The 25,226-nt window shown below is 46.5% G+C and overlaps 1 protein-coding gene across 1 annotated transcript in view; it reads left to right on the forward strand.

Moving 5' to 3' along the window:
* Positions 1 to 25,017, forward strand: part of LOC144770827 (uncharacterized) — a 184,519-nt gene extending 159,502 nt beyond the window's left edge. Inside the window, exon 5 of the mRNA XM_078655601.1 lies at positions 23,162 to 25,017. Coding sequence (XP_078511727.1) covers positions 23,162 to 23,273 — 112 coding nt within the window. The 3' untranslated portion in view covers positions 23,274 to 25,017. The remainder of the gene's footprint in view (positions 1 to 23,161) is intronic.
* Positions 25,018 to 25,226: the final 209 nt, after the last annotated feature.

Consider the following 25,226-nt stretch of genomic DNA (forward strand, 5'->3'; position numbering starts at 1 on the left):
CCACTCCCCCAACACCTACTGCGAAGCTGGGCAGTTAGAAGCTCCTCAGATGCCAGCCGACAACAAGCTCCTCCAGGTTACTGCAGTAGCTCCGTATCCGAGGCCTGCAGGCCGGAGACACCCAGATGTGATTATTGGAATGCTCACAAATCTTGGTCTGTCTTCTCTGTCCTGGTCTGTTCCATTCTTACAGCAAGAGCAGGAGATGACAATCTCACTATGCTAGCCTGAATCATGTCCCTCCTTCCCTTCAGTGCAGACATGTACACATTATTTGAGTTCTTCCTAAAACTTGTGATTTAAACCATTTACTGTTATAACATAGCACATCACTTGTCTCTCTTGATAAATGTGACTTGCCGAAATGGAAACACACATTAGCGCCCTAGTGACTGTTCATTGTATGGCTGGGTGGTGGGCAAGACAGGGAAATTATTGACTAAACATTACATGGAGGTTTACGACTTGATAGAGGACGAATCACCTGATGTGTTCTTCCTAACTGAATCCTGGTGGACGGATGCCATGGGGGCTGAACAGGGCCTAGTGCTCCCCCAGGGCTTTAGTATCTTGACTGTAAACAGGTAGTCTAGAGGTGGGGGCTTAGCTATCATCTTCAAGTCCTACTACCATTGTACATTTGTCAAGGAGGATGTGGTTGGGTGCGAATGCACCCATTTTGTAATTTCCTTTAGCGCTCACTCCACTTTGACAGGTCTGATTGTCTACTGGCCCCCGGGGCCGGCCTTGATTTATAAAGCTGCTATCATTGAGGCTGCCGGTTCATTGGCGCTGACGGCCACCAACTTTAGTATCATTGGTGATTTAAATTTACACATCGATATTCCCTCTGATCCTGAAATCAGCAGCTTGCTTGCTGATTACACCGCTTGCCAATTAAGCCAGCTTGTGGTGGGCCCTACCCACACTGCCGGACACTTGCTTGACCCTGTCTTTTCCAACATCCCCTCTCTTTTAGTCAAGACACCTAGCCCGGTGTGTTGGTCGGACCATTTTATGGTCTCTATCTCCTTCCCATTGTCAGAGCCAGTGCATAGAGCTGAAGCTAAGGCCTCCTTTAGACGATGTTGCCATACACTTCAAATGGAAAACATGCATTCCATCCTGGCACGCTGTCCCCCTACTCCATCTACTGAACCGGATTTGGCATACAAATCACTCTGTGACTGGATCCTACATGGACAAGGTAACCTCGCTTCGCATATTGTAGCGCTGCTGTGCTTGCGTTATACGCTTTTAAAAATCCTGTTTTGCATTTGCTTTGTTTTAATTTGCATTTCCCCTGTTTTTAGTGCACCTTCCCTCCTGGCCATTTACCTGCATTTTAATTGTATAAATCACCGCTGGTTGAGCGGGTCTGGTTCCCGGGGGTCTGCTTTAGCGCTCGCCATATTGGGAGCGAAGGGGACACTTTCGGACGCCATTTCCGAGCGTTCTAGCGCTCTTGATAATTGTGAAACACCTTTTTAAGGCGCTCTATCTAGCGCGCAGCGGTGAAGCGCAGCGGGCGCGCCTTCGCTGCGCCTGAGTCGTGCCAGAGTCCTGCCCGTCTGCGCTCGTCAGCGCTAAGGAGTCGCTGGGCGTGGTGGGACTCTGCTTCTTCTCATCTAGATGGCTATCCAATATTCTAGGGATGAACTTCTTAGACTGCGGTATATGCCCTTTTCCTGTAGGTTTGCCATTTTACATCCTTTTTGTGGCCCTTATGATTGCCCTTGCGGTAGGTTGTGTCTTCCCATTCCTACTCCTTTATCTATTTATTTCCATGATACCTCTCTGCGGTGTGGATTCTTCTTTGGCTACTCCTGCTGGTCATATGCAGCCATCTGCACATTTAAAGATTTGGCATCTTAACGTCAGGTCTTTGCCTAAACATTACCAAAATATTTATGACCTGCTAGCTCAGGAATCCCCTGATATATTCTGCATGACTGAAACCTGGTTGCAGGATGAGGCAAGGGCCATAATCAATTTAGCACTTCCCTCGGACTATGCTATTTTTACGCTTAATCGCAATTCCAGAGGAGGAGGTATCGCCATGGCTATAAAATCCTGCTATCCCTGTATCTGGAAGCCTATGGATATAGCGGGCTGTGAATCCGCTTCTTTTGCTGCCACTATTAACCACCAGTTCACTTTGTCGGGGCTGGTGATATATCGACCGCCAGGCAGTGATGTCTCATTTAGGAAAGCGCTCCCTGAGCTTGTTAGTTCCATGGCGCTTACTTCAGCTAATTTTAGCATCATTGGGGATTTAAATCTCCATTTCGATGCTTCTGATACTCTAGCGATAAGTGGCATCCTTGCTGATCTAGAGGCTCTTCAGCTATCGCAGCTGATTCTCCACCCCACACATGAGGGTGGTCATATCTTGGACACATTGTTTACAAACTTGACTCTGGCCAAAGTTAGTCCGCCTAGACCTATAGCTTGGAGTGACCACCGTCTTATCGAGTTTCAGGTTATTACTAAGGACCCTCTGTATAAAACATCAGACAGAACTCATTTTAGACGTCCTGGGAAAAAACTTAAACTTGCAGAATTCCACCATCTCCTGGAGTCTTCCCCTCTGACTCCTCCTGCCGATGTTGAGTCTGGCTATACTTTTTTCTGTGACTGGATCACTAAAGCTCTTGACGTTCTGATTCCTGCGGTGTGGAGTAAGAGTCGTCGACCAGGATCCAGTCCATGGTACAATGACTCCCTACGCCTTTTGAAAGCTACCTGCAGACAAGCAGAGAGAGCATGGCAGAAGACCTATGAGGTGGGGCTGAAAACAACTTGATCCTTTCGACACTACCAGCTCTCGTGGAGGAGGAGTTGGAGAAATTGGCAGCTAAAGTGAAATCTGGATCCCCTGTGGACCCACTTAGGCCAGCTCAATTTAAAGATTCAGCTGCTTTTTGCTTGCCTCCTATTCGTCACCTTATCAATCTATCACTCTCTTCGGGTATAGTCCCCTCAAGATGGAAGGAAGCCTATGTCACCCCCATCCTGAAAAAACCCTCACTGGACCCTCTAAAACTCGAGAACTATCGCCCTATCTCCCTCCTTCCATGGGTTGCGAAGGTGACAGAAGCCCATGTAAACGGCATTCTGTCCAATCATCTTCAAGCTGCTAACACTCTAGACCCTTCGGAGAATGGCTTTCGTGCTGGACACAGCACTGAAACAGCCCTCCTCTCCATGGTTGAACATCTTCGCACTGTGTTGGATGCGGGTCAAACGGCGGCACTGGTATTATTAGATCTCAGTGCCGCCTTTGACACTGTCTCCTATGCAATTCTCCTGCAGCGTCTGGGAGAGGCAGGCGTCAAGGGCGTGGCACTCGAATGGTTTCGATCGTTTCTCTCTGATCGTACCTTCCGGGTCTCCACGCCTCCCTTTGATTCTAAATCCCATAGCATCGAACAGGGAGTTCCGCAGGGATCGGCATTGAGCCCCACGCTTTTCAACCTTTATGTGCAGCCGCTGGCTGCTGTCGCCAAGCGTTGGGACCTTACAATGGTGTCCTATGCTGACGACACGCAGCTTGCGGTTGCACTTAGTGGGGACTCCGATACTGTGGCTGCTAATTTTCGTGAGGGTCTCAGTGAGGTGGCTGGATGGATGACGGCCAATTGCCTGCAGCTCAACGCCAAAAAGACTGAGGTATTGATTGTGGGCAAACAGAGCAGCCTCTGGAGTGATAAGTGGTGACCAGTTGATCTTGGCCCCACTCCGACTCCGGTTGTTGAGGTGAAAAATCTAGGCGTCTGGCTAGATTCTACGCTCAGTTTTTCTTGTCATACCAAGAAAATAGCTGCGATCTGCATTGGTTATCTACGAGGGCTTAGACCGGTGTTGAAATGTTTTGACGCCCCGACTCGCCAATTGATTATCCAGGCATTTATACTGTCTAGGCTCGACTATGCAAGCTCGTTGCTGCTTGGGGCCAATCAGGCTGAAAGTATGAGATTGCAGCGTGTCCAGAACGCTGCAACTAGGGCTTTAGTCGGTCTCCCTAGATTCAGCTCTGCTAGAAGCACGAATATCAAGTTTCACTGGCTGCCTGTGCCCCAGAGGATAGAATTCAAGACTTTATGTCTTGCTTTTAAGATACTAAAACTTGCCTCTCCCCAGATATTGGAGCATCTTATTCTTCCTTACACCCCTTTTCGTCTGCTGAGATCCTGTGGACAAAATTTTGCTGTAGTCCCTCGTTTTCTAAGGAGTAGGTCTGGCGGTCGCTCTTTCAGAGTGCTTGCCCCTAAACTCTGGAACTCTCTCCCTGCCCATGTGCGTGCTCTCGATGACCTTCTGACATTCCGGAAAGCCGTAAAAACTTATATCTTCCCAAACAGATGTTAATCTCCCTTATCCTGGATTTCTTTCTGTCGCTCGGTTTGTGTTGTGTTCCTTTCCAGGTGCAGCGGCGGGACGCCTCATAGCTGGGGCAGCTGGCGCTTAAAAAATGGAGTTAACATAACATAACATAACATGCCCTAGACTCTCATTCCAGCTAAATGGTCCAAGGGTCGCTACTCGAATTCTAATCCATGGTTCAACGATTCTCTGGCAGTCTTGGGCAGTAATTGTAAAAAACTGGAATGGGTCTGGAGAAGGGACTTTGACCTTGGGGCTAAGAAGTGCTACCAGGTTGCGATCAAGTGCTATCACACGGCGATACATTTGGCACGTGCGGCTTACTTCTCTAATGCGATTAAGTCTAGTAAAAACCCTGCCAAATGCATTTTTAAAATACTTAATGATCTCAAAAATAGGAAAGACCACACCACCCCTGTGATCACGTCTGGGCAGCAAATCAAGGCCCTGGCCACCTTTGTGAAGAAGGTGGAGGCCATCTATGAGACTTTCCCTATTTGCCCTAGTGATCCCGTCGCCTTGCAAGGTCCTCCACCCACCCTCACATTGGCAGCTATTCCCCCTATTTCCCAGGATGAGTTCCTCCTGCTGAGCAGAAAAGTAAAATCTGGCTCCCCCATGGATCCTTTGAGGCCTGCCCAATTTAGGGACTCCCTACCTGTACTCCATATGCCATTGTGTCAGGCAATTAACTCCTCTTTCACTACTGCAGTCGTGCCTCTGCTATGGAAGCAAGCAAGGGTGGTCCCCTTGCTGAGAAAACCCTCACTGAACCCGACTAAACTGGAAAACGTCCACCCTATATCTCTACTGCCTTGGGTTGCTAAAGTTGCTGAGGCCCACACCAACAACATCCTTTCGGGCTTTCTGGATAACACCGGATCTTGGATCGGTCCTAGAATGGTTTCTGCCCGGGCCACAGCACTGAGACCGCGCTCTTAGCTGTGACCGAACATCTGTGAACTATTCTGGATGAGGGACATATCCCGGCACTGATATTGCTCGATCTAAGCGCCGCTTCTGATACGGTCTCCCATCGGATCTTCTTACATCGCCTAGAAGAGGCTGGGGTGGTAGGTCTCGCCTTGGACTGGTTTTGATTTTTTCTGTCTGACAGAACATTCCATGTAACTGTACCCCCCTTTCTCTCCCATGCTTAATCCATCAGGCAGAGGGTACCTCAGGGCTCTACTTTTCAACCTGTACGTTCACCCCTAGCTGCGGTGGCAAGGAATCATGGCTTGACCATGATCTCGTATGCCGACGATACGCAGTTGGTGGTGGCCCTCTCCGATGACCCCAAGTGGGGCACCTCCAAATTTCGGAGCGGCCTAGCGACGGTGGCGTGGTGGATGACCACCAACGGATTTCAGCTTAACGCCAATAAGTCAGAGGTGCTGTTGATGGGGAGAGATAAGGGGCTCTGGAGTGCACAATGGCGGCCTGTGACCTTGGGCAACGCCCCCTCCCTTAAGTTGGTGGTAGAAAATCTTGGGGTTTGGCTCGATTCCACTCGGGTTTCAGGAACATAATAAGAAGGTTGCAGGTACCTGCTTTGGCCTCCTCTGGGGGCTTAGGCTAATGCTAGGTTTTTTTGATCCTTCTACCCGCCAGTTGATAATCCAGTCTTCTATCTTGTCCAGGACAATGCTAGCTCACTCCTGTTAGACGCTAACAAGGCAGAAGTGATACATTTGCAGTGAGTCCAGAATGCAGGCTCCCTAAAACCTGTTCCGTGACGGGGGCCATTCGCCGTTTACACTGGTTACCCATGTCCCAAAGGATTGAATTGAATAACACTCTGCCTGACTTTCAAAATACTTAAACTTTCTTCCCCTGAGATTCTGTCCAATCTGCTGGTGCCCTATGTACACACCCACCAGTTACGCTCGGCTGAGCAATATCTGGCTACGGTCCCTCGGGTGAAGCGCCTCCGTGCTGGGGGTCGATCCTTCTGGCCACAAAATTGTGGAACTCCCTCCCTATCCAGATTCCGCGCCTGGATTGCCTGTTGTCCTTCCTCTTGGTTTAGTCCCCTGCTTCTCTATCGACACTGCTACCAGCGCCGGGACGCCTCGTCACTGAGGCAGCTGCGCGCTATATAAAAATACATAACATAACATAACATACCATAACAAGAGATGGATATATCCCAGCATTCCTCTGCTCTTCCTTCCCTCTCTATAGTCTTGTCTCATCGTCTAGCCTCCCAAGAGAGGGATATATACCAGCATTCCTCTGCTCCTCCTGCCCTCTCTATAGTCTTGTGACATCGTCTAGCCTCCAGAAGGATATATGCATCCCAGCATTCCTCTGCTCCTCCTGCCCTCTCTATAGTCTTGTGACATTGTCTAGCCTCCAGAGGGATAATTATGTCCCAGTATTCCTCTCCTCTTCCTGCCCTCTATATAGTCTTGTGACATTGTCTAGCCTCCAGAGGGATAAATACATCCCAGTACTCCTCTGCTCTTCCTGCCTTCTCTATAGTCTTGTCTCTTTGTGTAGCCTCCTGAGGGATGGACAAATCCCAGCATTCCTCTGCTCTTCCTGCCCTCTCTATAGTCTTGTGACATCATCTAGCCTCCAGAGGGATAAATACATCACAGTATTCCTCTGCTCTTCCTGACCGCTCTATATTCTTGTCTTATTGTGTAGCCTCCTGAGGGATGGACAAATCCCAGCATTCCTCTACGCTTCATGCCCTCTCTATAGTTTTGTCACATTGTCTAGCCCCTTGAGAGATGGATACATCCCAGCATTCCTCCATTCACTTGCTTTCCCAAAGGTTTGTCACATTGTTTAGCCCCCTAAGGATAGGATACATCCCATATTATCAAACTATTCACGTAACATATCTTCATTTAGGGACTGTAAAAAGACCTAATTTCCTTGGTGAGTGGTTTTCCTGAGCATGTGACACTGATAAGGGCCTCCTAGATCTACATTGGACCCCCATGATTTAAGTTACTCAAAGTCACCCGCGAAGAGCTTTTGGACATTTTAGACCTCATCCTCTGTTGCTGCTCAGAATGTGAATGTGCGGCTTATTAGGCTGACCCATCCTAACCTATTGTTTCCTCTTAAGGGACTCCCACATAATTTTTCCCACTTCCTCTATTGAATGAATACCTTTATAATGTCTTGCTTTTCAAATAGGTGTGTGCCCTATCTGCCCACTGGTGCACAATGTTGAATGTGAAACCAGAGGATCATTAGACAGAGGACTGGTTCCCAGGAAGCCCACATGTCACTTGCAGATGCAGCAGTACATCCAGTCCAGTCCATCACTGAGTCAGTGTCTATCCTGCCTGGCTTACATTCCCAGAGGGCTGAGCTTGTATATGGTTTCCCCTTCAGGAACTGCATGCAGCTGTGCATGCTCCCTTTCCTTGGCTCCTGCTGACGGGCTACAGCTGACTCCTCCTCCTCCCGTTCGCTTCGTCTCATCCGATCCAGCTGTCTCCTCCCTCCTGCTTTTTGAAACGCAGGGCTTACAATATGCTTATGTTTAGGATTTGTATTTGTGACTTGCTTGCATGTATGGGTGCCTCTCCTCACTTCAAATGCCCCCACCTCCTGCTCTGAAAACATCACGTGACCCCATTCTGCACTTTCAATTTCACAATGGCAGCATCCTTTCCCTAAATGAGGTGGCAACGCGTATTCATTATTGACTGCTCCTCCCTCCTGCAACATTTGCTGCTCTGCCTGACCTCCTTAGACGAGGACGACCTGGAGGCCATGCTACAAACTGCCAGAGCCCTGATTAAAAAGAAAGGGAAGGAATGGGTGGACCAGCAGATGGGAGAAGGGGCTGCAGGAGGCCCAGCAAAGAGACCATACCTGGTTAATAGAAAGGGGGCTGAACCTCAAGGAAGAGGGCATGCAGCCGGAATGGCGGCTCCCCCGGCAAAAAGACCCCAGGTCCACGTAAGGACGCCCAACACCCGGAGAGAAAGGAGGACAATGGGACGTGGGTGACAAAGGGTACAACACCAAGGCAAAGCTGGCAAGATGCAGCGGAGATTGAGGCAGAGAAGGACATCAGCAGCAGCGAACTTGAAGGGGGACCTGTAGCCACACTGGCGGCCCCCAGGAGAAGCGGGACTACAGCAAAAGGGAACACCTTTGGTGAGCATAATGAGCAGCAAAGAGGGGTAAAGGAGCAGGCCCAGGGGGGATCGGGCAGTATTGCCAACTATGGGACACAACTGGGGGTGACTAACGCCACAGCTCAGGGTCCATGGGTTGCCCCCTACCATTGGCAGGCCATTACAGGTACTGGTTTTAAAGTGGGGGTTCCATGGTGAAGCATTGGGCCCCACGGCTCTATAGAGCATGGGCAGTCACGTCCTCCCTTCCCTGCCATGGTGGCCATGGCCAGGGCCACATCACCAGTCCAACCCAGTTGCACCTGCAGCGCCACCCGAGGAGGGCCTGGAGCATGCACACGGTGCTGAACAAAAGGCAGATTGAGCTACAGGCGTAGTGGAGGAGAGGCCAAGGGGATGGGACACAGGGAGCAGCACCCCAGAGAGTTCAGGGGGAGAGGTACTCCCAGCAGTAGGGCCGGTAACTAAAGAAGGGGGCGAACCCAAACAGCGCGGGGCGAGAGTGAGGACCCTGGGGGATGGATCCAAGACCGCAAGCGAATACATCCACCCCTCCCCAGGGGACCTCCCATCATGACAAGATTAACCGGCCTGGCGAACCTGATACCACTGGCAGTAAAAGTGAGAATATGGAGGAAGGAGTACATAGACCTCTATTCCTTACTTGAGGTGCACCAGGCAGGGATAGACCTCACCGCACATGACAAAAAGGAAGAAGAGGGAGAGACGCAAGCCCCGGGTAGAGAGGACCATAGAGAACTGGTATATCGGGAAGCCTCCAATCCAAAACCTGAGGAATGCGGCCTGGCAGTTTTCGATGAACAGCTAGGAGCACTGCTTAAGCTGCTGAGACCCGCACGGGGAGGTAAAGCACAGCACGTAGTGGCCGGTGATACTGTGGATATGCCCCCCGACTGGATGACGGGAGGAGCAGGACAACGGCCAACGTGCATCCAGGACGTTGAGGTGTAACCGATGCCAGTCAGAGACAGGGCAAAAGATTCTGGGCCAGCTTTAGACAACGTCCTCGAGGCCATGCTACAAACAGCCAGAGCCCTGATTGAAAAGAAAGGGCGCTGCTTGACAAATCTCTGGTGACTGTTGGGGGCACTCATTGGATTTTATCTGCCTTTTTGCCACTCCTGGGGACCTCGCTGCCATTCTCGGTCTTCCTCCCGCCGCCGCACCATGACATCGAGCGGCCGCCGAGTGGAGGGAGACTACATCTCCCAGGCTGCTCTGCTTCGCGGTGGAAGCCGCTATCGCCACTTCCTCGCCCGGATAAAACTTTAAACGAACGGCAGCCCCCGCGTCGTGGGGTCGCGTGCGGGTCGCGCCGGGCGAAGCCCGGGCCAAGGGTGGGCCTGTTTGAGCCCGTTCGAGGCCAGAGAGGCTGGGCTGGGCCACCCCATAACATCTGGGCGAATCAACAATTTGAGTAAGTGTAGTAATCTGAACTGTACATTTACCTATTGTGTCTTATTTATTTTAGCATGGCTGATTCGTCCGCAAAAAACAATATACAAAGTGACTGGAACCCTAGATAATTTTATCATTAGAGCAGCTTCAGTGCTAGCTCGGGAAATAGAGCTATCGGAATGCCGGCTTTCCAGGGATCCATCATTCAACAAACGCTCCTCCATGGGCAAAATTGCCCTGTCTAATAGCCCAGAAAGAAATGTTGTGATTAATTCAACTAATGATTCAGTCGCCATGGACTTAATTTCTGATATAGCTGATGACCTCACTAGTATCAGCACAAATGAAGTCATAAATACGCAGCTATTACACGCACAAACTCCTGTAATAATTGAACCTGAGGGAGTATCAACCAGGGCACAAACATTGGTTGAGAGAGGGGGCCCTACTCCTTCATTGACTACATCATCAAAGACTACTACATTAGGAGCAATACCCAAACAGAAGAGGGCAGGGGCAACAAAAAAGGGCAGGCAACCTAAGATTATACCACCTGGCAACAATGATCCCGTACTTATTATAGAATCAACTGCTGAGAAAAACACAGCGGGATCTGACTCCACCCCTGCAAATATGACAGCCTGTCCTCCTGTGTCTCTAGGGGAAAGCTTCTGGGTAAAACTGAGTGAGGTCCTGACATCCTCTATAAGACCCATAAATGACAGACTAAAATATATGGAGGAACGACTAAAAAAGCTTGAGCAGCTGACCTTAACAAACCTTGAGTTATATAAAAAATTAAACCCAACTCATGCACTAGCGACTAAGGAGCTGCCTGTTGCATCAATAGAGCTAAGAAAAATAATGGTGGCACCCGCAACCTGTCAGGACGTGATTTAATAACAAGCACACCACAAATAAGGACGGACAATGCCCAGTGTACAAAGACTGCCGGGAAAACGTCAATGAAAGAGAACTCAAAGCATCTGCAGGGTGGGGACACTTTGAAAACTACACCAAAGTGGGGATTTTGCACTGCCACCGTTGATATAGAACCCTGGTTATTGCCAACTATAGACCTGCCCCCAGAATCTATACCCTATGTCGTCATTCTGACAGGAGTCCCTGAACTAGGGCCAGGTAATATAGAATCCTTTGCAGAATTAAAAAACAAGACAACACATTGGCTAAACATTAACAGGCCACTACCTGCAAACACATGTAGTAAGATCTTGTTTGTACAAAGGGTTAGCTGGGTAGGGAGAAGCAGAAAAAATATCCAGGGAGATTGCATTATTATACATTTTGGAGACAGGCAAGCCCCTAGATATATATGCGATGAGTGGAACCATACTATGAATACTAGGATTCAGTTGTTTGCCCAAACACACTTTTATAGCTTAGAAATGGCATATCAAATTATCTTCCTAAGAGAAACTATTTGGCGTCAAACTCTGGAAGCAGATATCCTACAAACCCAAAAACCAGTGAAGATTTAGGTCAAGTAATGGGTTTCCCAACTAGCAATAGATACAGTACACTTGAAATGGTGGACTGACTGCCCTCTAATATCGTCAACCCAAATAATCTGGGTAATAAGTGTATAGAGAATACTGATAATATCTCTAGCAGTTTTTCTCTTGATAAAAGCATTCAGCTAGAACTGGAAATTCCATTGGTAGAGTCAAAGATCCCGGAAATAGAAAATGTAGGATACATTGTTGACACTCCCGTACAAAAGGACAGACCATTTAATAAAAACGTGGAATCAATTAACACCATTAGCCTGATATCATGGAATATAGCGGGGCTTGCGGGTAGGACTGATGACGTGGGCTGTCTAACCCTCCTCCAAAAATATTCTATTATATGTTTACAGGAAACCTGGGCCCTGGATGCCATCCATATAAATGGTTATCGTACTTTTCATACACCAGCCACCCACACGACAAGGGGTAGGAACAAGGGGAGTCTCTGTACCTACATATCAAATCTCTTAGATGGAGTTTCTGTAACATTTGAAACAACGTCCGAATACTATCAGCTGTTATCAATGACTGATGGGAGAAACCAGAAAATAACTCTGGTAAATTTCTGTAATAACATCCCTAAACCAGAGATTACAAATATTCTAGAGGATTTACTCCAAACCCTGACCAGTATAGAAGAGAAACAGCCGGGTGATAACTGTGTAATATTGATAGGGGACTTTAATTCCCCCTTATGCCGACATAGCCACCTGAATATTTGTGGCCTGGGTTTTGACAGAGAGGACGACAGCGCACACTTTTCACATACAACTTTGGGGAATCATTTTAATGATATAATTCATCGATTAGATTTGGGATTCATAAACGAATTATGTTCCCCACCGGTCCCTTTTAAACAAACTTTATTGGGAGGCTTTGCCAATCTATCCTAGACTTTGGTTTAATATCTAATCGGCATTCTTGTCGTATTCTTAATTATAGCCTATGTGAAGCAGCTATGAGTGACCATTATCCATGTCTCTCATCTCTTTTCTTTGCAGGGACACAGGGTAAAACAAATACTCTAACTGAAAATTTGTATAACTATAAATTAACCCTGGCAAAGAAAAACGGTTACTCCTTGAGATGGAATAAAATGGAACCAGCGACATTTCTCCCAAACTTTATTAATAATAAACAGAATGAGTTTGAGATATGTCTTTCTGGGGAAAAACTAGATCCTCAAGTATGTGAGGCATTTCTCAAAATTACTGGAGAAATCCAAAATCTTCTCACCAGGCCGCAGAGATCTGATAGGAGCAGTGAAAAAAGATGGTTTAACTCAGAGTGCAGAAAAACACATACACATCTTTTGTCATCTTTAAAAAGCTTGTTTCGCAATCAAAAAGCCATAAAATCTGCTAGAACTGCTTATCATCTGTCAATCAAAACTCGTAAAAGAAAATTGAAACAAGAGGCCTGGGTGGGGTTACATAAAGCCTGTCTGACAAAAGGTAATATTGGATTTTGGAAGGACGTTAACGCCCTCTTCTTTGTAGACAAAGCCGCAAACACAATAGATAGGGCAATCACAGAAAATACATGGGTAACACATTTTAGTGAGCTCTATAAAGCTGACCACTTAAACAATAATGAGATTGAGAGCACCGAACAAACATTTGGTGTTTCGGATATTGCCCAAAAAACCTTCCCTCTAAATGTTAAATTCTCTTTGACAGAGGTCCAATTGGCAATTAGCAATAGTCCCTCTGGTAAAGATCCGGGACCAGATGGGGTGCCAATAGATGTATACAAATCTAATATAGAACTATGGGGCCCACTTTTAACAAATGTCTTAAACAGCTGTAATAATAATGGTTTTTTTAATACCTGGCAGGAGGCCATAGTAATACCGATTTTTAAAAAAGGCGACAGTGGCGATCCAAAATGTTATTGACCAATATCTCTATTGGATTTACTAATGAAGGTTGCTGGGAGAGTCATATTAAACAGATTGGAGACCTGGGTGGAAGACCAAGGCGTCCTTTCAAAATTTCTATATGGCTTTAGGGCCTTACTTGACACTATTGAGCAAGGTCTGAATATAGCATTGATAATTGCCAAGTATACTATGGCCAAGAAGGAAAATGTATTTTTATGTTTTGTTGATTTAAGTTCATGTTTTGATTGTTTGAGCCACGATAAACTGTGGTCCACGTTACTACAATTGGGAGTTGAACCTGAACTGCTAGTCTTAATAAAGGAACTATACAGGGGAGGTGGGGCAAGGGTGATCTATGGAAATAAGGGCGAATGTACTACTAAATTTGACATCAAAAAGGGTGTAAGGCAGGGATGCATACTAGCACCTTTTTTATTTATTTTGTACATTAATAGCGTAGAATCCCACCTTATGGAAGACCAGTACGACCATCCCAGACTTAAGAATTCCCCAGTACCCATCCTTTTATATGCAGACGATGCAGTAAATATGTCCAGAACACAAATTGGCCTTCAAAGATCAATGACTAAATTCTCCAACTACATGAGTGATAGAGGTCTCAAGATAAATATTAGTAAGACCTTCACCATGTGCTGTACCACTAAGAAGACCCCAAGATGTAAGATTCTTCTTTCAGGCTCCAAAATAGCCAAATCATATTTGGGAATTCATTTTAACAATAAGGGGACTTGGTCCTCGGCAGTGGAGGAAAGAAAAATGGCGTTTGGCAGAGCAATCGGGGCTGTCCGATGTTTTGCAAATAAACTGGGGGGTCATTCGATCCCAGTACTATGTTATGTTATGTTATGTTATGTGGTTTTTATTAGGCGCACAGATGCTCCAGCTAAGGAGCGTCCTGGCGCCCGACAAGGCAGCTACACAACACAACTAAATAAAACAGCACAAACAAAATAACTAAGGGAATAAAAATGTACTAACGGACATTTATAAAACTAAATGTGTGTCCACTGCAACATAAGGTGCAGGCCTATGGGGAATAACTAACCCCAAAACTATCCAGCTCGTAGAAAACAAATTGTTCCGCTACTTATTGGCTGTTCCTCGTAATACCTCAACGTTTGTGTACCACCAAGAACTAGGCATACACCACATTTCCGATTTAATCAAAGTTGACCCCATTTTATTGTGGCATAAAGTGTGGTCAACTGAGGAGACAGGCCTGAATAGGGATGTATTATTGGATTGTCTAAATTTAGAGGGGACTACAAGGATACCCTGGATTAGTTATGTTAAGGGTTTCCTTACTGACATTGGGCATATAGAATATTTTGACCACCCAGAATGTTTAGTGTCAGTCCCAAGGAAGACGCTTAAGCACCTATATTTGCACTTTTTGGAATGTAAACGCTGGATGGCCGAGAAAAGTAAAACATCGGTCATGGAAAACCATTTGATTCTCCAAGGGCAGGGCATCCAACAATATTTGATTAAGGTGCAAAGCTGTTATTCGCGTATGCTTTTGACAAGATTCAGGGGGGGCACCTTTTTTAGAATGATAACATTTCCGGACCTAAATTGTTGGTCTTAAGATCTGACCCTATACCCCTGTGACAATGTGTCAAAACAGTCCACTTTACACTGTACCCTTTTTTGCAAATTTTACACCCTGCCTAGGAAAAAATGTGTGACATCACTTTTAAAACTTTGAGGTTTAAGGCAATGTAGGACGGCTTTTATAAAGTTACAAATGCTGGAAGATGAACAAATCGTGTACCTTGTCTCATCCTTTTTAAAAGCCATAATTAAATCCAGGAAATCAATGAATTAATTACAATATAAACATGCGATTGTTACTGTGACTCTTCCCAAATTACATGTTTTTTTATTGCATTTTTTACTGTATTTTTTAAATTAACTAATTTCATTCTTAGAATGTCTATCGATGTAAATGTATATTTATAATTTTATTGTGCTTTTATGATTGTTATCATCAAATCGAATAAAGCTGTTTTTGACCTTGAAAAGAAAGGGAAGGAATGGGTGGACCAGCAGATGGGCGAAGGGGCTGGAGGAGGCCCAGCAAAGAGACCAAAGCTGTTTAATAGAAAGGGGGCTGAACCACAAGGGAGAGGGCATGCAGCCAGAATGACGGCTCCCCCCAGGCAAAAGACCCCAGGTCCATGTAAGGACGCCCAACACCTGGAGAGAAAGGAGGACAAGGGGAAGCGGGCGACAAAGGGTATAACACCAAGGCAAAGCTGGAGAGCTGGCAAGCTGCAGCGGAGAGTGATGCAGCAGAGGACATCAGCAGCAGCCACACCGGCGGAGAGGAGAGGCCGGACCATGGCAAAAGGGAACACCTCTGGTGAGCATAATGCGCAGCAAAGAAGGGTAAGGGAGTAGGCCCAGGGGTGACCGGGCAGTATTGCCAACTATGGGACACAACTAGGGCTGACTAACACCACAGCGCAGGGTCCATGGGTCTCCTCCTGCCATTGGCAGGCCATTACAGGTACTGGTCTTACAGGGGGGTTCCAAGGTGAAGCATGGGGCCCCACGGCTCTACAGAGCATGGGCAGTCACGTCCCCCACTTCATGCCATTGTGGCAATGGCCAGGGCCACATCACCAGTCCAGCCCAGTTGCTCCTGCAGCGCCACCCAAGGAGGGCCTGGAGCGTGCACAAGGTGCTCAACAAAAGGCGTAGTGGAGGAAAGGCCAAGGGGACGGGACACGGGGAGCAGCACCCCAGGGAGTGCAGGGGGGGTACTCCCAGCAGTAGGGTCGGTAACTAAGGAAGGGGCCGAACCCAAAAAGCGCAGGCGAGTGAGGGGATGCTGGGGGATGGGTCCAAGCCCACGAGCGAATACATCCACCCCTCCCTGGGGGACCCTCCCATCACGAAAAGATTAACTGGCCTGGCCGACCTGATACATTGGCAGTAAAAGAGAGAATATGGAGGAAGGAGTACATAGATATCTTTTACTTACCTGAGGAGCACAGGCAGGGCTAGACCTCACCGCACTGGACTAAAAGGAAGAAGATAGGAGGGAGAGACGCAAGCCCCAGGTAGAGAGGACCATAGAGAACTGGCAATGGGCATTTAGAACCCTGGCATGCGTATTTGTAGAAAAATTCCTGCAGAGCGTAGCAGCACTGTTTTTGCATGAACAAAAGGTGTGTGAGGCACAGCGGAAGTACCAGGGGGAAGCTTGTTTACACTACGACGAAGGCGTCTGAGAAAAAATTGCTTGGCCAGTTATTGAATGAGACCACCAGGATGTGGAGGGTTTCACAAGCCACATGGTAGCTGCCAGAGAGTGGGTTTAATCTTGGATAGCAATTTTCATTCCCATGTGTACAAAGGGAAATTCGAGAGCGGCACACAGGGAGCAAAGTACAAGAGCACCCTAGGGCGCAAAGCAGGAAAAGTCCGAACGACACCTGTTGGAAATTTGACAAGCACAAATTCAAATAGGGTCTGGCCTGCAGGTTTAGACACAGCTGCAGAAATTGTGGGGGCACACACCAGGCAATCCTATGTAAGCAGCCCAAGGGAGCATAGGGGAGAAGGCGATGACAGAAAATACAAGAAATAGAGAAGGACAGGCAAGAGGGGCAAGAGGAGGGAACAGAAAAAGCACCAGGACAGACCCTACCTACCCCCAAAAAAGTGCAAAGACTGATGCATTTACTGGGCACACACCCAAAACAGGCAGATGAGCAAATCTTAGCTAGGGGTTTCACAGAAGGCTTCAAAACACCCTATAGAGGCATGGTTGCCCCCAGAAGAAGAAAATCTGAAAGTGGCTAGGCAGAAAGGGAAAAAAGAGGTCAGACTGGGAAGAGTGTCGGGCACCTTCCAAGAGTCTCCAATGTCAAACTTGATGGTATCCCCGCTAGGGGTGGTGCCAAAAAAGGAGGTGGGGAAGTATCGCCTCATCCATCACCTATCCTACCAAGAGGGTAAGTCAGAGAATGACGGGCTAGATCTAGGGAGCTGTTCAGTGTCCTACACATTGCTGAACGACGCAGTGGACCAGATTAGACAGATGGGTCAGGGGACTCTCCTAGCTAAAACTGACCTAGAAGCAGCTTTACGCCTGATACCGGTGCACCCCAACAGCTTTCACCTATTGGGTTTCCAGCTGGACGGGTCATACTACTATGACAAATGTCTACCTATGGGTTGTGCAATATATTGTGCCTATTTCGAAGCGTTCCGTAGCTTCTTGGAATGGGAAGTAGGAAGACAACACCCGGCGGGAGGGCGGCTGCACTACGTAGATGACTTCCTATTTATAGGGCAGCCAGGTACCAACGAATACGCAAACCTACTAAAACAATTTAAACATTTAGCGGAGGAGCTGGGGGTGCCACAGCACCAGGAAAAACAGAGGGCCCTACAATAAGGCTATCCTTTTTGGGGATAGAGCTGGACACCATGTAAGGTTTATATAGGTTACTCAAAGACAAAATAACAGAGCTGCAGCAGTTGATAAGGCAGCTACAAAGCATGAGGAAGGTCAGCTTGACAGAATAACAACAACTGGCAGTGAAACTGAATTTTGCAGGCATAGTGATCCCAGCCAGACAGCCCTTTGCCAGGAGATTAGCTTGGTGAACGAAAGGACTGACAAAAAAGCACCACAGGATTCGCCTCACACAAGGGGTAAAAGAGGACCTGGGACAATGGGATGCCTTTCTAGATGGGTTCAATGGGTTGCTCATATGGGGAGTGCGATGGGTGACATCAGAGCAGCTGGAGCTGTTCACAGATGCAGCTGGTGAGCATGGTTTTGGGGAAATCTTAGGCACCGCATGGACGGCGTCATGCTGGCCCGAGACAACGGGCTGGGGTCACAAAAAATGTCACATTGCTGGAACTGTTTCTCATCGTAGTGGCTTTTACCATCTGGAAAGAAACGCTACCGAACAGGCAGATCATGCTGTGGTCAGACAACCACACAGTAATACAGGCAAGCAACATGGGACCTGAAAAATGCCCGGCAGTGGTGTGGCTGCTGCGGAGAATGGTGGACATCCAGCTAGGGGCAAACATTGCTGTTAGGGCGCAACACATTGCAGGAATGGTCAACTCAATAGCAGATGCCATCTCTCATTTTCAGTAGGACTGATTCAGGGAGCTGGCACCACAAGCGGAACGGGACATGACTTTACTGCCTGGGCAGATATGGGAGATCATGGAGGGACACTGAGAATGCCGAAAACTGCAGGTAAATACAGTAAGTGCTGGGAAACTTTCAAGAGGACAACTGGAGCAGAGTCTCCAGGCAGGGTCACGTAACATGAAGTGGAGGGTTTCTTAGCGGATGCCTTCCAGAAAGGGAAATCCCAGATGTGGGCACAGACACACCTGAATGCGGTAGCATACTTTGCCAAATTAGCAACAGGAAGCGACCCAACAGGACCCTTTTATATTAGAACAGCAATGACAGGATGGGGAAGCTACAGCCCAGTCAGCAGGACAGGTGGAGACCTATTGACTTTAACGTATTAAAGGCGGTCCTGCAGGCGTTGCAGCGCGCACTATGTAATTTGTTTTATTTATTTATTTTGTTACCTATCTCCCTGCGGCCATATGCCGTGGTTTACTACCCCCAGCCTACCCCTCCCACGGCCCGCCCCGCACCACTACCTCCAGGAGCCGCTACTGTCTGCAGTGTCAAAGTTTATCATGAGCGTGATTTGTAAAGTTTGCGTCCCATATAGATAGCCAACCCCACCACAGTGTGAATGCGTGTGCTGCGCTAGAATGCAAAGATAACTTGTATTCCTCATCCAAGTCCAGTGGCGGCTCGCATATGGCATGCTGTGGGCCGGGGCAGGGGGGCAGGGAGGGGGGTTAGTAAACTCAGACATACGACAGAATGGAGGAAAGTACGTTCCTCCGTTCCGTCGTATGTCCAAGTTTACTACCCCCTTTCCTGCCCTTCCCCACCTCACCCCACTTCCCCGCAGCACGCCCTATGCGATCTGCCACTGAGCACCAAAAATGGAGGATTAAACAAGCAGGGAAAATCCTTTCTTTGGCAGCCACCCCATTCCTTACGTAAGACTTCACCCTGAGCCACAGAAGCAGTGCCTAGCCGGCCCTGCTGTCCAGTCCCTCCCTGTCTGCCCTTTTCCCAGGAGCAGTGGGGCCTGTCTGAGGTACTTCGCTCATGGTGGCAGCACAATAGTGGTGAAACTTCCAAACTGATTCCGGCATCTGCCTGCCTGATCTGGCTTCGGTCTCTTGTCTTAACAAGCATTTACAATGCAACCGTCTCGCCTTTGCAAAAGTTAGAGCTATTGGCATTGTAATTGACAACATTTTTATTTATGTGTTGGTTTTGAAAACAGATGCATAAATGGCATTGTCATTTACAATGCCAATAGCTCAATGTCTCGCAAATGCCACACACACACACACAGAGCCCCACACACACACACAGAGCTCAACACACACACAGACACAGAGCTACACACACACACACACACACAGAGCCACACACACACACACACACAGAGCCACACACACAGAGCCACACACACAGACACAGAGCCACACACGCACAGAGCCCCACACACGTACAGAGCTCCACACACACGCATAGAGCCCCACACACAGGCACAGAGCCCCACACACATACACAGAGCCCCCCCCACACACACACAGAGCCCCCCACACACACAGCCCCACACACCCACACAGAGCCACACACACATGCACACAGCCACTCACACAAACACAGAGCTCCCCCACACACACAGAGCCCCACACACACACACACAGAGCCCCACACACACACACACACAGAGTCCCCCACACGCACACAGAGCCCCCCCACACACACAGAACCCCCCACACACACAGAGCCCCACACATACAGAGCCCCACACACACAGAGCCCCACACACTCAAAGCCCCACACACACAAAGCCACACACACAGAGCCACACACGCAGCTAGCTCAGCCACTGCATACTTTCAGCAGGATTCACAGGCTGGGGGATGGCTAATGTGAAGCGTAGCCTGACTTGCCAACATACCCACGCTGCCAGACCTCGGTCTACTCGGGACCTGCCTGTCTGTAGCACTGCCCTGTCCTCCTTTTCCTCTGTCCTGCCCAAATACAGTTTTCCTTCTCTATCTCCTCTTCCCACCTCCTTTTCTCCTCCCCTTCACCCCCCTCTCCACCACCTGCCCTTCCCCCTCACACCGGGGGAGCGGGCAATCGCAGCCTTGGGATACTGCCCTGGGGTCTGCAGAGCGCTGTCTGCAGCAGGGTCCGCCCCCATCTCGGCGCCCCTCTGACCCCCTTGGCGGACACCGCAGGGGTCCTCTCACCCTGGGTGCAAGGAGCAGAGCGGGGTCCTTGCCTGTCCTGGCGGCATGTGGCTTGGAATGAGCAGAGGGCGGTGCTAAGGGATCGTTTTACCTGAAACAGGAAGAGGTCTTCTTGTAAACACGATAATATCCAGAGCATAGACTTTACACAACAACATCACCAGCGTGTCTACTTGGGCATTACATGGCTGTAGTTTCTCTAACATTAAACATTTGTTCTATGTTAGTCGCACCCCCTAGCAGTGAGTGCTTCTAGCTGTGCCAGCGAGTGCTTCCTCTCCGGTAAATGGCAACACTTGTTTTGTCTGGCAGGCTAGCCTCGCCTCCCCATCCCTCACCTTTACAAAGCTGATGGGGGTTGTGGTGCCTTCTATATCCAGAAGTAAAACCGAGGCCCCAGCAGGCAACTGCACAGGATGCGGCGCCATCTCCCGGCAGAAGTTGTAGAGGCCACGTTGCAGTCAAAGCAACACAAAGGATAGCGTATCTGCTCTGCTGTTCGGCAATCTTCAGAGCTCTGCCCCATTGGCCAGCTCCGATGGCTCTTCTGTAGCCACGCCCCCTCAAGGAGAGTGGCTCTGCATAGGCTTGGGGCAGACAGAAGCAGCTGCGTGCCGAACAGAGTTGCACGGGAAAAACATACCCCTGACACGGCTTGAAAGCGCCCGTCAGTTAGCGGCTCTGGAACGCGCTAACCGGGTCTGGATTGTTTACAATGCCATCAGCAGTGACCACGGGCAATGACAACCGTGTGGGAGAGTGAAACATAGAGATAATCAAATGTAAAATAAATGAGGAAAATGTGGGAATAAACTTTAATACCAAATTATTTTTTTTGTGCCGAAATAGATGGTGAACGCTAGGGGGTGGCAAGGAGAGTGGCAGTGACTGACAGGAAATAAACCAAACGCTTTCCATTTGTCTCTAAGCCCCGTCCTTTTCAGACTGGGGGGGGCGTGTTTTTGACTGAGAACATTACTAGGGAGAAAGAAAGTCAAAAACACGCCCCCCCATTCTGAAAAGGACGGGGCTTAGACGGAAAGAAAAACGTCACTAGGACCTCTTCTCCAATGGCTGGCCGCCGTTTAGCAGGCCAGCCAATGGAGAAGAGGGGCGGGGCTTAACCCTCGCTAGTGAAAGTCCCTAAAGTCATTAAATCTCATGAGCTCGAGTGCGCATGTGCGCACCCAACGGCACGCAAAACCTAAAAAGGTATACAGAAATAAAATTATAGAGCGCACAAAAAAAAAGGGAAATCAAATCTCTTGCAGTATAACTTTTTTTATGCATTGGCACAGTTGATGTCTTGGACCTTGAGACATGCCCAATGCAACAGCTTCAAGGAGTTAATATCCTAAGTGGTCGCTTGATTTTACTCTCATTGCTCATGATGAGCCGCTTTAGACTCTTGTGTTCACCTGGCAAGTTTGCAGACATTTTCTCACTTCCTCTGATAGTGTGACTGTATCCGAGTCACTTTGAGGTGATTTAATTAGTGAGAGAGTATAGATAGCACTGCTCTACAATAGACATTACATCTTGCCCCCTTAGGTGGAAATAGAAAGTGAAAATATTGACTATCCCTACTGGGAGCCGCATCTAATTGAGAAATAGAATGCATACGCAGTTGTGGGGTTTATAGCCTCAAAAGGCTCACTAGTACGGAGAGGGAAGTGGCCTTCCTATAGACTATTTGGGCACCAGGCACTTTATTTACTCATGTATGTATTTATTTGTTTTTACTAATTAAGCACTGGTACTGATATATGTTTTTGTCAGAAGGTGTGTTTTTTACTCCATGCTGAAATCATTTTGTTCACTTTCAGTAACTGCCTGTTGTATGTCCCCAGGTTGGGGGGTGGTAGTAAACGGTGCAGCTGCCTTCTACATAAAACAGCTGTTAAGAATATTAGATGCAGCGCTTCACAGAATGCGGGTGTGTGTTCAGGAGCTCACTGTAAATATATTATAAAGCAGTATCATTTGTGGTGTGGGGCTTTTTTTTATTACATCTGCATTATGTTTATTAGCAGTCTCCTAAATTCCCTATAAACAAGGTTATCCCGCAACCGGTTTTCCAAGTGAGAAAAAAAGTGCATAATTTAAATGTAATGCAGCAGTCACTGCTAGTAACAGTCATCTGTTTTCTTTGTTCTTCGGAAATCTGTAATATTAAGAGTCAAAGATCCATGAAAATGAGATCAAAAGGCATGTATCTATGGTGCCTTTTATGCCACATATGTTGTAAACTATACAAATGCTCTTCACATTACACAATTCCGTGCCACACAATTACGCAACTAACAATTCCAATCCAACACACATAATTCCACGCAAACCACATACATCCACTCCATAACACAAAGGTAAAAGACATTCACATTTACAACGCCAATAGCTCTAACTCAAAAAAATGGGAGACCTATTGCATTTCTAATGCTTGTTCTTTTCTGTTGCAGGTTCACAGTAAGCGATGCCTCAGAATGTGCTTACCTCAGTTATGGCAAAGTCAAAAGTTTGGAATGTCACATCATAAACAAGTGGGTCTGCACCAAAGTGACCATATATTAATGAAAGGATAGAAAATATAATTAATCGCAACCACTTTTGTTCTTTCCAATGAGAGATTGTCTAGCGCACGTTCACAGACAGTGCCTTCTGCAACTCATTATGTGCCCGACCACCTTCCAGGGACACCTTTTGAGAGGAGGGGCTTCTCTCACAAGTTGCACTGAGCTGATGGACCAAATGTTGAAATAAGTATAGAATAATACAGAGAACAATTACTTTTATGGTGCGCCATTCTAGACACAAACATCTTAAACTGCGTTCTCAAAAATGGTTTTAAACATGAATTAAAATGTTTGCTGTCAGAGCTGTGAAGTTTTCAGAAGGATTCGTATTGGAAGCCGTTCATGTCAAAATTACAGATCCCCATATAGGACACCTCCTGAAATCGATAGCATGCTGCAAAATAAATTTGGCACACACCAGAATGAATGTAATATGTGTCAAAATTATTATGATACCTGACAGAGTGAATTTGACTTGAACCAAATAAAATATGAAACCTGGCAGAGTGAATATGCTACTTAGGGATTCATATGAATAACATGCACTCCGAATTGAATAAGAGATTAACTGAAATATATATCAATCATACTGAAATAAATATGGCCCTCACTGCAAACAATATAGCACTCACTGAAATTAATACAATATGCATCAAACAGAATGGGACATTTCTTGAAATGATTGGCATATGCCAAGAGGTATATGACATACATTGAAATGAATATGACTAATTGAAATGAATGTAAGTTACTGAAATGAATATATTATATCCTGAAATGAATATATTGCACATTGAAAATAATGTAACCTAAACTGAAATGAGCATTACAATGAACTGAATTTGGCATGCCTTAAAATAAGTATAACCAAATCTGAAATTCTCATGACATTTGTCAAAATGAATATGGCATGCATTGAAATGAATATGATACATATTCAAATGAATATGATATATGTCAAAATAGATAAGTTGCATTTTAAAATTATTAGGACAAGTGTTATTATGAATATGCCATCTATTGACATAAATATAACATTGATTGAAACAAATATAAAATGTTCAAATGAATATGACATTAGTTGAAATGAATATAAGCTTCATTGAAATGAAGGTGACATGTTTTAAAATTAACAAAACGAATGTTAAAATGAACATAATATTTATCAAAATGAATATTGGTTACATTGAAAGTAATATGATGCACATTACCATGATAATGATACTTGTTGAAATGGATAAGTTTCATGATAGAATGAATATAAGATGTGTTATTATGAATGAGACATCTATTGAAAGGAGTATGACACATGCTAAGATTAATATGGCATGCACATTAATTAATTAGAGCTCCAGTGAAATTAATTCAACATGTCTTAAAATAAGTATGACTAAGGCTGAAATTAAAAGGAAACTTGCCAAAATGAATATTTTATGCTTTGAAATTAATCTGATACACATCAAAATAAATATTGCATGTACTGAAATGAAAATGACCTATGTTGGAATGGATATGACCCATGTTAAAATTAGTCTGGCAGGTGTTAGGGTGAATATGTCATCCATTGAAATAATTATGACATTCATGGAAAGGAATAGGATGCATGTTAAGAAGAATATGAACCACTTTGAAATTAATATGACACCTGGTAAAAACAATATGGAAAACATCAAAATTAATATGACATTTATTAAAATGAATATGACATGTTTTTAAATAAATATAAAACTACGTGAAATAAATATAGCATGGTTTGAAATGAATAAACCACATATCATAATGAACACAAGCCATGTTTAAATGAATATGACCCCGGTTTAAATTAATATGGCTTGCATTGAGCCTATGTTGATCCACTTTAAATTTACTGTTACATATTGAAATTAATATCACATATTTTGAAAGGATATAAGGACTACAACAAATTAACTAAAATTAACATAACATACAT

This window comes from Lissotriton helveticus, chromosome 7 (assembly GCF_964261635.1).
Source record: "Lissotriton helveticus chromosome 7, aLisHel1.1, whole genome shotgun sequence".
Lineage (NCBI taxonomy): Eukaryota > Metazoa > Chordata > Amphibia > Caudata > Salamandridae > Lissotriton > Lissotriton helveticus.